Genomic DNA, 13,397 nt, shown 5'->3' on the forward strand with positions numbered 1-13,397 from the left:
CTTTATTATAAACCCTGCCCCAGGTGAATGTCACAGTCAGCAGGCTGTCATTGCCAGAGCTCCGCATCCCGCCCCACCCCACTCCCACCTGTGTAAGGCATCCCAATAGTCCTTCACTCACTCTGCATGTGTACTTACAGTTTATATATTTTGACAAACAATTTTCTAATTTCACCTTTGGGCTCCTTCAAAATCTGAGAAAGATGTCATCCTGACCGAAGATGATTATAATGCATCTGGTTTTGGAAATCAGGTGAGTCTAGTTAATGCTAGCCCCCTAAAAACATGTCTGTAAGTCAGGTATCTACCGTGTGCATGATAAAGATTCATTGAGAGGTTCAGCTTGAATGTGCTCTGGTGATTCAGGGTTTGTATTGGAGCCAGCAGACTCCTACGGAGCAGTGCAAAAATCAGAGCCAGGTGTCATTCCAGATAAAGTCTGAAAACCCCAATCTGATATCCAGGCATCCCAAAGCCTGTCTCTGTGGGTCTCTCCATCCTGCTTCTACCTCTATCTCTGCCATTATTTCCCACCCAGCCTGTGAACATCCCACCTCGTTGTACTTGAACACAGAATGTATACTAACTTGCAGCATTAATCATTTTTTATACTGTCATGCCCTGTTTGTCCAAATAGATGGGGAGTTACTTCGGTGAGTGCCATGTCTCCCACCTCTTTGAAATCCCATCACCCAATCAGTGTTTCAAAAAGGTAGCAAAGTGTGATCATATTTATAGTATTTGCTGTATTTGCCCACGTACTCTTGTGCTATAAAACGACATCTGGTTTATCAGGTCTGAATTAGGCAATAATGTATTTATTAGCAAGTATGAACAATGTCTCATTACACTCCTCCTATTAGGAAATCTACAGTTGGGAGGTATTTCAAGGCAGTTTCTTTTTACTTCTTCCCATGAAATGATGGGTCTAATCAATTATTTTTTCTGTCTGTCTTCTACTTTTGTTTCTAAGAGTCTAAGAAGTTCAGAAAACGTAGGAACACACAGGGAGGTCAGGAGAATGTCGATAACTCCAACAGAAGAGAAATGGGCTCCTCCTCTGTCCCAATGATAATGAAAATAGAAGATGCTTTTCACTGAGGGTAAAGCCCTTTTAGCAGCTGTAGATTTAGCCACAGAAAAATCGCTCACTTTATTAAAGAAAAATGCAAAAAAAAAAAAAAAAAAAAAAAACCTCTTCAAGCTGGCACTTGTCAGCAGGACAATGCTGAGAACATTTTCTCAACTCAGCTGGGATACCCCAGGAAGGAACATATTGAGGAACAGAGGGTAACACTCTTCCAATCTGTTGGGACTACGCCAGAGAAAATCAGGCAACAGATAAACGAGGCTTGTCAGTCACCCCACTGGTTTCAGGGGCACATTGCTCACTACCGCCTCCACGCAATGAGTCACCCCTTGCAGAACCCGTCACAGCTCAGGTTTAATCAACCTCACAGCAGCGGGAAGGTGCATCACTCTGTCTTGCCATCAAAGTTGGGCCACTGCAGCACCAAGGCGTAGAGGGAGAGCTACAGGTTACATAGGTGAGAAGAGTATCGGGGACAGTGTCCATGGGAGGGGAGGAAAGAAGATTCCCAGGAAGAGGTATGTGAAGCCCACTGAGCCGTGCGCTCAGCCATAGTGATCTGGTCCCAGGGAAAGAGGTGGTCACTGAGGCGTCATGAATTCAGGGAGCACTTTCTGCAGCTACTCCTCATGGTCAGGCTCATCATCACTGTCCTCCCCCAGGGGAAATTCCTTCGTGGGCTTCTGGGTTGCGTACGTTCGGGTCTCCATGGGGCAGTCCTGACTCAGAATAGCCTGCAGAGAGAGGCAAGAAAAGAAGCCACTGCACATCTTTTTTTTTTTTTTTTCCCCCACCAGTCTCCCCATTCTGTTCTCCCACTAGTTCATCCAAGTCTGGCATTGCTAAGTACCCAAGAAACATGCACAAGACCCCCTGCCTGTGCATGCACCAGCCTCCCGAGGTACCCAATATATCAACCCTTGTCAGGACAAATATCTCATACGCTTTTAACTGAATCTAATGGTGGTAGTGGAAGTTACAGCAGGAAGACAAACGGAATCAACACCGTTCCCTATCACACCTTCCTGTCTTCTTTTGTTCCCTTGAGCAGCCTCTGTCGCCATCCCAAACCCATCAGGCCCTCAGGATGTCTGCGCTGCAGTAAGAGGAAAGTGCTTTATTAAAGAAAATCCTGTGGTGTGGATCTCTTCCCTGGGATTTTTGTACTTTTAAAAAGGTGACCTGCTGACCAACATGGAGAAACTCCATCTCTACTAAAAATACAAAAAATTAGCCAGACATGGTGGTACATGCCTGTAATCCCAGCTACTTGGGAGGCCAAGGCAGGAGAATTGCTTGAACCTGGGAGGCGGTGGTTGTGGTGAGCCAAGATCACGCCATTACACTCTGGCCTGGGCAACAAGAGTGAAACTCCGTCTCAAAAAAAAAAAAAAAAAAAAAAAAAAGACCTGATAAGGATAACTGTGCACTAGACTGAGAGGATGAATGGATGTGCCAATGGAATTCTGCCCACTTATGAGGGAGATAACTTGGTAATTCACATCTTGCTAGTAACTAGCAAGTTTGGAACAGTAACTACAGGATGTCTTTGATGGTCTTCTGCCCCCATTTCCCTTCTCTACTGAAGACCCTTCCTGATAGCCCCAGAAGGAGAGGAAGTGGTGACTTAGAGAAGGGAAATTAAGGAAGTGCACAAAAGAAATACGAAGATGAAAGGGGATTGGGAAACATGGCAAAGCAGAGAGAATATCAATAGAGCATTAGAGGGAGGAAATAACAGCCCAGGATGAAAGGGAATGAGAGGGATGATGGAAAGAAACAGAAGTGAATTTTTTTTTTTTTTTCCCAGCAGTCGGCGCTCCTTACAAGCTTCTCTTCCTTGGCTGGGGGGCTCCGCAGGTAGTAGCAGAGTGGAGCATAGACGATGTTGACGACCCCAGTGATGACCATGAGCCAGGGGAAACCGATGGCCTGTACAATGGCACCCCCGGTGGATGGACCTGGGAGGGATACATCAAAGTCACAAGTGTCTATGGAGCCTCCATATGGAGCATCCTCCACGTAAAATGCTATGCTAGGGGCAGTGGGTGACCCAGAGGATGTCTCAGGGTCACAGATCTCCAGAACCCTAGGAGGATAGCTTCCTGGCTGCACTTGCAGCTGGAAAACAGTAGATAGGGGAAAGTGAGACACCAGGTCTTGCCAACATACCTATAGCAAAGCCCATGCAAAAAGCCACATCAGCGATGGCGTAGACACTCCCATACACCGAGGTGTGGCGTAGATCCACCAGGTGCCCCATGATGGGCATCATAGAGGAATCCACCATGCCTGTGGCCAGAGCAAACAGGACACAGTCAGCACCACCCATAGTCAGTACCATCCCTCCTGTACCTCCATTTAGTCCACTCTCTTTGCCTGTTGTCTTCTGCCTCGGACCAACACCTATTCCAGGTGGGAATTACGAGCTCATCTCTCTACACCCCTGCCAGCTGCCCTCCTCTTCCTTCTGCCTCTCCACCTACCTCCTCTGATGAGAAAAGGGGGAGGAAAGGCAACAGACCCAAAGCCAACATTCAGGGGCTTCTCGTTTTCTTCAAGGGTACTTCTTACCTATGGCAAGGCCAAGCCCTGCATTGGGGCCAATGAGACCAAAAATATTGTGAGCCAGAGGAACCTGCAAGAGGAAGGAGGAGGAGTCATCAGGACTCCAGAGGGGTCAGGTGGGAGCAAGGTTCAAAGAGTTTTCACATGAAATGCATTTATTCAGAGTGCACTATTGGCCGCATACATCATCCTCCTGCACTCTCATACTTCCTCACTGAAAAGAATCCATACCTCCTTTTTAAGGATGTGAAAACTTGACCAGTGCCATTGTGTTTATTGCTCTATCCAAAGTTACAGATCTAATGAACGGCAAGATCAAGTTTGGACCTCAGACTTGACTCCACTGTGCTCTAATGAGGGTCTTCCTCTGTCGCATGGATACCTTCTCCCCTACCTCTACCCCCTCCACCTAAACATACGCTCCTGGCCTCATTCTTCATGGAATAAAGTTGCCTCTGTTTTCCATTATGGACATCACCAAAATGTTTTATTTAGACTTCTAACTTGGTAACTGTTGGAGAAAGAAGACAGAGAAGAGACCCCAAAAACCAGTTAGCTGTAAGTTAGAGAGGGCGGGTGGTGTGGCTTGAGTGCCATGTCAGAAAGCTTGTGAGACTCATTCCTGTTGCCCTCCCAATCCCCCAACAAAAACCCTTTCTTCCCTCTTTTGCAGGTTCCTCCTCTCCCTTTCTGGGCACCTGTCATTCAAACCTGCTACCCCAGGACACTCACCCCTCAAGGGTTTAGCATACTATTTAGATGTTACTGGCTGATAGCAATTTTTTGGGTTCATGCCTCAAGAAATGTTTATAATTTATCGATAGTACTGGCTGAGATTCACTATGGACTCACCACGTGCCAGACACTGTGGTTTATGTGGATTACCTCGACAACCCTGTGGACACTATCAGAACCCTCTCTACACAGATGAGGATGCTGAGCACACAGAGATGAGGCAACCTGCTCAAAGTCACATGCATAGAAAGTGGCAAACCTGCCATGGAACCCGGATCCCATGCTCCTGCTCAGGACCTCCAGCTAGTCTTGAGCACAGTGTACAGTGCCTTGTAGCCCTGTTCTTCTCCCCCTCAAGCCTAGGAGATTTGTGTGTTTCTCATCCCCACTGGGGAGAGGAGGAAATGAAGGCTTTGAGAGTTTGAGGGGGACTCTTGGAAATGGAAAAGTCCTTCTTTCTTTCTTCTTCCATCAAGCCTCTGGTGCCAGAGACTGGAGCATAGGTGATGGTTCCCTGGGGACTTATGAGGATCTCTCAGGGTGGGATGAGTAAATGAAGTCACAAAATGCACCATTTTGCCATTCCCAGAAGTGGACACCAACGTGTATCACTTCATATGCCCACACATACAGCCTCAGACCTCTGGCTCCAGCTGCCCTACAGCCCTCTCCCTCTCCTTTCCCACTTCCTCTCAATGGAAAGCCACTGCAGCTGGTGGTATCTCCCCCAGGGCTAAATTCCTGCCTACTCAGAAACACTCTTTCTGACAGTCCTTGCCAAGCCAACTCTGCTCATTTTAAAGGAAAGTAGTCTTTAAATGTCTGGGTCTCTCTCTCTCTCTCTCTTTCTCTTCCCTTCCCCTCTCCCAGGTCTTCTTATACTTACACAGAGCAAGCTGGTACCTACTGCCAGCATCCCGATTAGGGAACACAGCCACCTGGAAGAAAAGGGCCATCATCAAACACCGACAGGGGAGAGCTCCCCTCCACCTGTACCCCATCACCACCATGCTGACCTGTTCCACCAGCCCTAATCCCAGCAACCCCTTAGGACCTGAGGACAGCACCCCACATGACCAGTTTGTACCCAAGTGAGCTCTCTCCCTGCCCTTTCCTTGTCCCGCGCTGGCTCCACACCTTTTTCTATAGGCAGAGGAGGTGCCATGGGACACAGTCTTCCTTCCCTTACAGGAGGAATCAGCTGACTCAGAAGGCACTTGGTCCTTGGAAAGAGCCCTCAAACTTAACTCTTGCTGTTGCCCAGTTCAGACCGCCTCCTAACTGTCCATATTTTATTTGGTCCTTGAGGTCCGTCTCAAAAACCACAGAAAGTACCAAACTTCTTTCTTTCTCTGATGTCCTATGGCAGTGCTTCTAAAATCTTGGTGCTGAACTCCAAAGATAAAATTAAAGCTGTCCTTATTGTGGTGGAGGGACAGAATCTAGACTCATACCTCTTGGCCCCCAACCTTCCTCCTCAGTGGCCTCTGGGGTGCCTCTGTAGAACTCCATAGGGTTCCATGGAACATAATTTGAAAACTACTTTCCCAAAGTACTGCATTTTTAATAGCTGTTCTCTGATGTGGTTATTTTATCTCTTCAACTGGACAGCAAATGGATGGAAAGTAAGGGGTGCCCCTCATGTATCCACTGCCTCTTCCATACCAATCAGCTCAGAGCTCAGGACTATCCATTCTCCATACCACCCTCACCACCCACCACCCACCCACCCTCCCGGTAGGAAGTTTTTATCAGTGTGTACTTGTCCTAAACCTTCAACCATGGGGAAGCTGTTCATCATTCCAAGACCAGGGACAGGCGCTCTCCCATCTTACATTTCTATTGTTTGTCCCAGATCTCCAGGCTACATACCGACCCATCTTGTTGGCCAACACACCAAAGAGGTTGGTGCCAATGAGGTAGGACACGCTGGCAGGCAAGAAAGCTAGACCTGTGGAAGGACACAGATCCTTACCTTATTACATGCCCAGTTTATTCTAAAATGCCTTGTCTCCTATGACACAGTGAAGTCCAACCCTGTAACCTTCCAAGATCCCCAAACCACTTTGTTTTATGATTTGGGGATCTTTGTGCAAACCCACAGTAGTTGCCATAGGACTCCCACACCTCTCCTTTCTTCAGGAGCAGGGTTTTGTGTAGCCTCAATCCTTTTTTTTTTTTTTTTTTTTTTTTTTTTGAGACAGGGTCTCACTCTCTCACCCAGGCTGGAGTGCAGTGGTATAATCTCAGCCCACTGTAGCCTCGACCTCCTGGGCTCAAGGGATCCTCCCAGCTCAGCCTCCCAAGTGGCTGGGACTACAGGTGAACACCATCACACTTTTTTTGTTGTACAGATGGAATCTCATCATGTTTCCCAGGCTGGTCGTGAACTCCTGCCTGCCTCGGCCTCCCAAAGTGCTGGGATTAGAGATGTGAGCCACCGCACCTGGCCTAGCTTCAGTACACTTAATGTGCTTCCAGCTCCCCACTTAGATTCCTAATGAATGGCCCTGATGAGCCATTCTCAGGTATAAAATACCCTTGATTATCAGCATGAGAGTGTGAGCTTCAGAGGTGGCATGTTTGGGTGCCACATACCCATACATAATTCCTGGGAAGTTAATTTCTGCCTTGCTATTCACCTGCCCTTCTATTGCTCTGAGAGGGATCTTGGATTAATTACTAAACCTTTCCGAGCCTTGGTTTCCATATCTGGAAAAAGTAAAGCTACAATTATATCATACCAGGTTACAGTGTGGAGCAAATTAGGTAATGAGTGTAAAAATATTTTATAAATTGAAGTCCTGACCACATGGCTTTTTGTGACAGTAGAGGGAAGTGTTCTGGAAACATGGGCTTTGGAGACACACAAAGCTCCAAATTTTGCATTCAAATCATGGCTTGACAACTTGTTAGCTCTGTGACCTTGGACAATTTACTCACCCTCTCTGAGTCTCATCCATCCATTCATTCATTCATTTTAACAAACTTTTACCATGTGTCAGGTACTCTGGGGTCTGGGAATACAGCAGTGAATAAGACAAACAAAATTCTACCTCTCAGCTAGCTTATACTCCAAGGGAGGGAGACATACAATAAACAAGTAAACAAATATACATGAAAGAGAATTTTGAAAAGTGTTATGTGCAGGAAATTGAATGTGGTGATAGGGCAGAGCGACTCAGAAGGGCTACCTGGGTTTTCAGGGTTGGGGAAGGCTTCTCCGGGGAAGTGACATTCCAGCTGAGACCTTAATAACCAAAAGAGAGCATTGCAAGCAGAAAATAAAAAGCACCCAATGCAAATTAAAAGGTCTTAAAGAAATCATTTAGTTCGCTCTATAAGTAGAAAGGATATCTCTGTGGCTGAAACATAAGAGGAAAGTGGAGGGTGACAAAATGAAGGTCCTAGAAATGAATCTGGAATTTATTCCAAGAGCAATGGAAGCTTTGGAAGGAAATGACATAATTGGATTTATATTTTCTAAAGTCCCTTAGAAGAATGGGTTCATGGGACAAGAGTGGAAGGCAGACTATTTGCTGAATCTAAGAGAAAAGTGATCGTGCGTCAGATTAGAAGTCATGGAGGAGAGAAGTGAATAAAATGGGAGGTTTCAGAGGTAGAGTTGGTGACATTTTCTGTTGGATTGGGTACAGATGTAGCTGGAGTGATGAGAGGAAGTGAGAAATCAGGGATAACCTAGGTTTTTATGTTAATCAATTGGGTAGCTGGAGATAGGGAAGACTGGTGGAAAAGCAAGAGCATGGGGGGAACATGAGAGGTTTGAAGTGACTGTTAGATATCCAAGCGGAGCTGTAGGCAGTAAGACATACAAATCTAGAGCTCCAAGGAGAGAGAAATTTGAGACATTGGTTTACACATGGTTCTTAAAGTCAAGCGAATGGATGGGATTGCCTATGAAAGAATAAATAAAGAATAGAGATCCAAGGACTGGGCCTTGGGGGACTCCTATCTTTAAACGTTAGCACAGAAGGCAGAGATAGCACAGGTGATGAGGAGTAGCCAATGAAGTAGGTGAGGGGAGATGGAATGGATAAGAGGAGTCTGGCCTTTGATCAGGGCTGGGATGCTCCAACCATAATTAGAGAGAAGGCTGTGAAGGCGTGAAGTACCTCCTAGATACTAATGCTGCAGACTTTCACTTCCTCTCCCAAGTATTAGAGCAAGTTGTATCTCCAAAGGGGATCTAAGGAAGCTCTACATTGCATCCTTAGGCACCAAGGCTATGAACCCAGGGAGTCTTGCCCCTGGTTTCCCTCCCAATTTAGGTATACAGCTCTCAACATGGGCAGTTACATGGGACCCGTTCTCCACCACCCTTGCCAGGGCCCCAAGTTTGTAAATGGCTAGGAGGATTGCTCTGCCATTGTGTAAGATGCTCTCCTCCCCCAATTTCTACCCAGCTTACCCACCCCATGCAATACAATCTCTAAGCCTTGGCTCCTTGACCAGGGCCTTAGAACTGATGACCCAGTACTTTAATAACTGGAACTGGGCCTGCAACAACATAATAGATCAGGATGAAAGAGAATTGAGTGTATATGTAGGGATGGCCCAAATGCATTCAATGTGTAGCGGCAACTGCTTTGTTAACAGAAGAAAGCAGAAAAATAACTTTTAGAGGAAACCTCATTGTGAGCACACCTCACCAGTTCATACCTATCCTAAGTCCAAAAAAAAAAAAGGTAGCTTACTAACTTAAATATTTTAAAGTATGGGGCTATTCTGTTTTTAAAAAGATGATTTAACATTAACCACTGGAAATTCCCTTAACCCAGCAGATTTCCTAACAGGGGATTTAAATCTTAATTACCATACAAAGGTCCGACCAGACCTAGGAGGTACTCCCTTCAGGATAGGAGGATAGATGGTTCCTCCTGGGCGATTGAGGGGAAAAACCATAACAAGTATTCAGTAATTGATAAGGAAACTCTTGGGCGATTGAGAGAAAAAACCATAATGGGTATTCAGTAATTGATAAGGAAACTCTTGTAGAAGTAGTTAGGAAAATTGCCTAATAATTGGTCTGCTCAAAGGTTCTAGCTGTTTGCACTCAGCCACGCCTTAAAGTACTTAAAAAACCAGCAAGTCTATCTTTTTCTCCTCACTTTCCTTCTTGTAGGAAAAAGGCACATAGGATAAACAGGATCCATCTCTCATATTTCATACCCAAAAGGACTTCATCCAGGGCAACCAAAAGTTTAAGATCGATAATTAGGGCATATTCCTACAAAGGAAAAGAAGGACAAAGGCCCTAGTGGGCAAAAACTATCTTAATCCTGACTCAAAAGGTTACCTACACCCTCTCTGAAATGAATTTATATAAGACCTGTTGTTTATGGGAATGCATCTTGATGGGGAACTGGGTTGCCCAGCCCAGCGCTAGAACTCATCTCTGAGCGCAAAGCCAATGTTGGGCACGCTGGTAAAGGACCACTAGAATCTGGCAACCCAGACCCCCTTCTTTGTGTTCAAGAAACGTTTGAAAACAGGTGCAGGACTGCTACATGGGTGAGAGTAACTAATCCGACAAGCAGAGGTCCATGGGTGGTTACGAACCCTGGAAAGGAACAAGCATTAGGACCACAGAGGATGCTCCAGGACTAATGCTTATTGGAAAATGACTAGGGGTGCTGGCATCCCTTTGTTCTTTTCTCAGATGGGAAACATTTCCCCCCAAGGCAAAAACGCCCCTAAGATGTATTCTGGATAGATCTAATGTTACTGCAAGATCAGACACTAACCCCAAATGAGAGAAGCACTACCATAATTGCAGCCCGAGAGTTTGGCAATCTCTGGTATCTCAGTCAGGTCAATGATAGGATGACAACAGAGGAATGAGAACCATTCCCCACAGGCCAGCAGGCAGTTCCCAGTGTAGACCCTCATTGGGACGCAGAATCAGAACATGAAGATTGGTGCCGCAGACATTTGCTAACTTGCGTGCTAGAAGGACTAAGTAAAACTAGGAAGAAGCCTATAAATTGATCAGTGATGCCCACTATAACACAGGGAAAGGAAGAAAATCCTACTGCCTTTCCGGAGAGACTAAGGGAGGCATTGAGGAAGCATACCTCTCTGTCACCTGACTCTATTGAAGGCCAACTAATCTTAAAGAAAAACTTTATCACTCAGTCAGCTGCAGACATTAGAAACAAACTTCAAAAGTCCACCTTAGACCTGGAGCAAAACTTAGAAACCCTATTGAACTTGACAACCTTGGTTTTTTATAATACAGATCAGGAGGAGCAGGCGGAACAGGACAAACGGGATAAAAAGAAGGCCACCGCTTTAGTCATGGCCCTCAGGCAAGCAGACTTTGGAGGTTCTGGAAAAGGGAAAAGCTGGGCAAATCGAATGCCTAATAGGGCTTGCTTCCAGTGCAGTCTACAAGGACACTTTAAAAAAGATTGTCCGAACAGAAATAAGCCACACCCTCGTCCATGCCTCTTATGTCAAGGTAATCACTGGAAGGCCCACTGCCCCAGGGGACAAAGGTCCTCTGAGTCAGAAGCCACTAACCAGGTGATCCAGCAGCAGGACTGAGGGTGCCCAGGGCAAGCGCCAGCCCATGCCATCACCCTCACAGAGCCCCGGGTATGTTGACCATTGAGGGCCAGGAGGTTAACTGTCTGCTGGACACTGGTGAAGCCTTCTTAGTCTTACTTTCCTGTCCCGGACAACTGTCCTTCAGATCTGTCAGTATCCAAGAGGTCCTAGGACAGGCCGTCACTAGCTACTTGTCTCAGCCACTGAGGAGTGACTGGGGAACTTTACTCTTTTCACATGCCTTTCTAATTATGCCTGAAAGCCCCACTCCCTTGTTAGGGAGAGACATTCTAGCACAAGCAGGGGCCATTATACACATGAACATAGGAGAAGGAACACACGTTTGTTGTCCCCTGCTTGAGGAAGGAATTAATCCTGAAGTCTGGGCAACAGGACAATATGGACGAGTGAAGAATGCTAAAGTTAAACTAAAGGATTCTGCCTCCTTTCCCTACCAAAGGCAGTACCTCCTTAGACCTGAGTCCCAACAAGGACTCCAAAAGATTATTAAGGACCTAAAAGTCCAAGGCCTAGTAAAACCATGCAATAGTCCCTGCAATACTCCAATCTTAGGAGTACAGAAACCCAATGGACAGTGGAGGTTAGTGCAAGATCTCAGGATTATCAATGAGGCTGTTGTCCCTCTATACCCAGCTGTGCCTAACCCTTATACTCTGCTTTCCCGAATACCAGAGGAAGCAGAGTGGTTAACAGTCCTGGACCTTAAGGAAGCCTTTTTCTACATCCCTGTACATCCTGACTCTCAATTCTTGTTTGCCTTTGAAGACCCTCCATACCCATACTTGCCTGGTAAGCCCATTTAATACCACCCTCACTGGGCTCCAAGAAACCCTGGTCAAAATCCTACTAACTATTGGATATGCCTCCCCCTGCACTTTAGGCCATACATTTCAATTCCTGTATCTTTAACCTCCTTGTTAAGTTTGTCTCTTCTAGAATCGAAGCTGTGAAACTACAAATGGTTCTTCAAATGAAGCCCCAGATGCAGTCCGTGACTAAGATCTACCGCGGACCCCTGGACCGGCCTGCTAGCCCATGCTCCGATGCTGATGACATCAAAAGCATCCCTCCTAAGGAAATCTCAACTGCATGACCCCAGTACGCCCCAATTCAGCAGGAAGCAGTTAGAGCAGTCGTTGGTCAACCTCCCCAACAGCACTTGGGTTTTTCCGTTCAGAGAGGGGAGACTGAGAGACAGGACTTGCTAGATTTCCTAGGCTGGCTAAGAATTTCTAGCTGGGGAAAGTGACTGCAGCCACCTTTAAACACGGGGCTTGTAACTCAGCTCACACCCGACCAATCAGATAGTAAAGAGAGCTCACTAAAATACCAATTAGGCTAAAAGCAGGAGATAAAGAAATAATGAAATCATCTATCACCTGAGAGTACAAGGGGAGGGACAATGATCGGGATACAAACCCAGGCATTCCAGCTATCAGTGGCAACCCCCTTTGGGTCCCCTCCCATTATACGGGAGCTCTGTTTTCACTCTATGAAGTCTTACAACTGCAAAAAAAAAAAAAAAAAAAAAAAAAAAAAAAAGAAAAAAAAAAAAAGAAAAAAAAAAAAAGAAAAGAAAAAGAAAAAAAGAAAGAAAGAAAAGAAAAAAAAGAAAAGAAAAAGAAAAAAAGAAAGAAAGAAAAGAAAAAAAGAGAAATCTCTGAAATACGGGGATAATCATAATTTTTACTGGCCACAACAGACAGGCCAGTTGTGAGGTTTAAATGAAATAGTGCATATCAAGCATTTTGCATAGTGCCTGTTGCAGAGTAAGGGCCCTAAAAGCACTGGTCTTGATTATTATCATCATAACTGGTGAGTGACAGTGTTAGGGCTTGAGTCCAGGCCTTCGCACTCTAACTCCAGGTGTTTCCACTACGCCATATCCCCAGTGTGGTAGCACAGATGGCTCCGGTATAAGGGACTGCTTGAGATCAGCAGAGTGAGTTTCTCTGGATCTCACCAGCCCTTTTAATCCTTCTCTGTACCTAGAAAAAACAATGCAGCCTAACAAAAAATAGCATGGCAATTACAATTAAATTAAAAGTCAACAATCGACCAGTTATTGGCTGACAACTTGTTTGCTTTTAATATTCTCTTCTATGGAGTAGAAGTAAGCACACCTTAGTGTATTTGTGTAGGCTATCTGGACAGGTGGCAATCTGTTACAAACTGTACCCGTTCGTTTATATTTAATTGCTTAAAAAAATTAAAACTACTCAATTGTTTATCTAGTATGTGGAAGTAAGCACCTCTAGGAAGCCTACAGCCTCCTGGGTACAGCTCCTTGACATCATTTTAAATGGTGTGAAATTTCCTGAGTTAGATTTTTCTCAATCCATGTTGCTTGTTCTTTAGGATCTGATTATAGTTTACATTTTAGCAGTATTTTGTGCAAAATAGGTGCTCCAGA

The 13,397-nt window shown here is 45.5% G+C and overlaps 1 protein-coding gene across 3 annotated transcripts in view; it reads right to left on the minus strand.

The window, feature by feature from the left end:
- Window positions 1-798: 798 nt before the first annotated feature.
- SLC18A1 (solute carrier family 18 member A1) overlaps window positions 799-13,397 on the minus strand; it is a 35,178-nt gene continuing 22,579 nt past the window's right edge. For all 3 annotated transcript variants that reach the window (XM_007961810.3, XM_007961811.3, XM_007961812.3), the window contains 6 exons: window positions 6,266-6,344; window positions 5,280-5,331; window positions 3,665-3,728; window positions 3,263-3,382; window positions 2,918-3,051; window positions 799-1,824 (listed from right to left, as the gene is read on the minus strand). In XM_007961810.3, the coding sequence (XP_007960001.1) occupies window positions 1,711-1,824; window positions 2,918-3,051; window positions 3,263-3,382; window positions 3,665-3,728; window positions 5,280-5,331; window positions 6,266-6,344 (563 nt within the window). In that variant the 3' untranslated portion in view covers window positions 799-1,710. The remainder of the gene's footprint in view (window positions 1,825-2,917; window positions 3,052-3,262; window positions 3,383-3,664; window positions 3,729-5,279; window positions 5,332-6,265; window positions 6,345-13,397) is intronic.

The sequence above is a fragment of the Chlorocebus sabaeus genome, chromosome 8, assembly GCF_047675955.1.
Source record: "Chlorocebus sabaeus isolate Y175 chromosome 8, mChlSab1.0.hap1, whole genome shotgun sequence".
Lineage (NCBI taxonomy): Eukaryota > Metazoa > Chordata > Mammalia > Primates > Cercopithecidae > Chlorocebus > Chlorocebus sabaeus.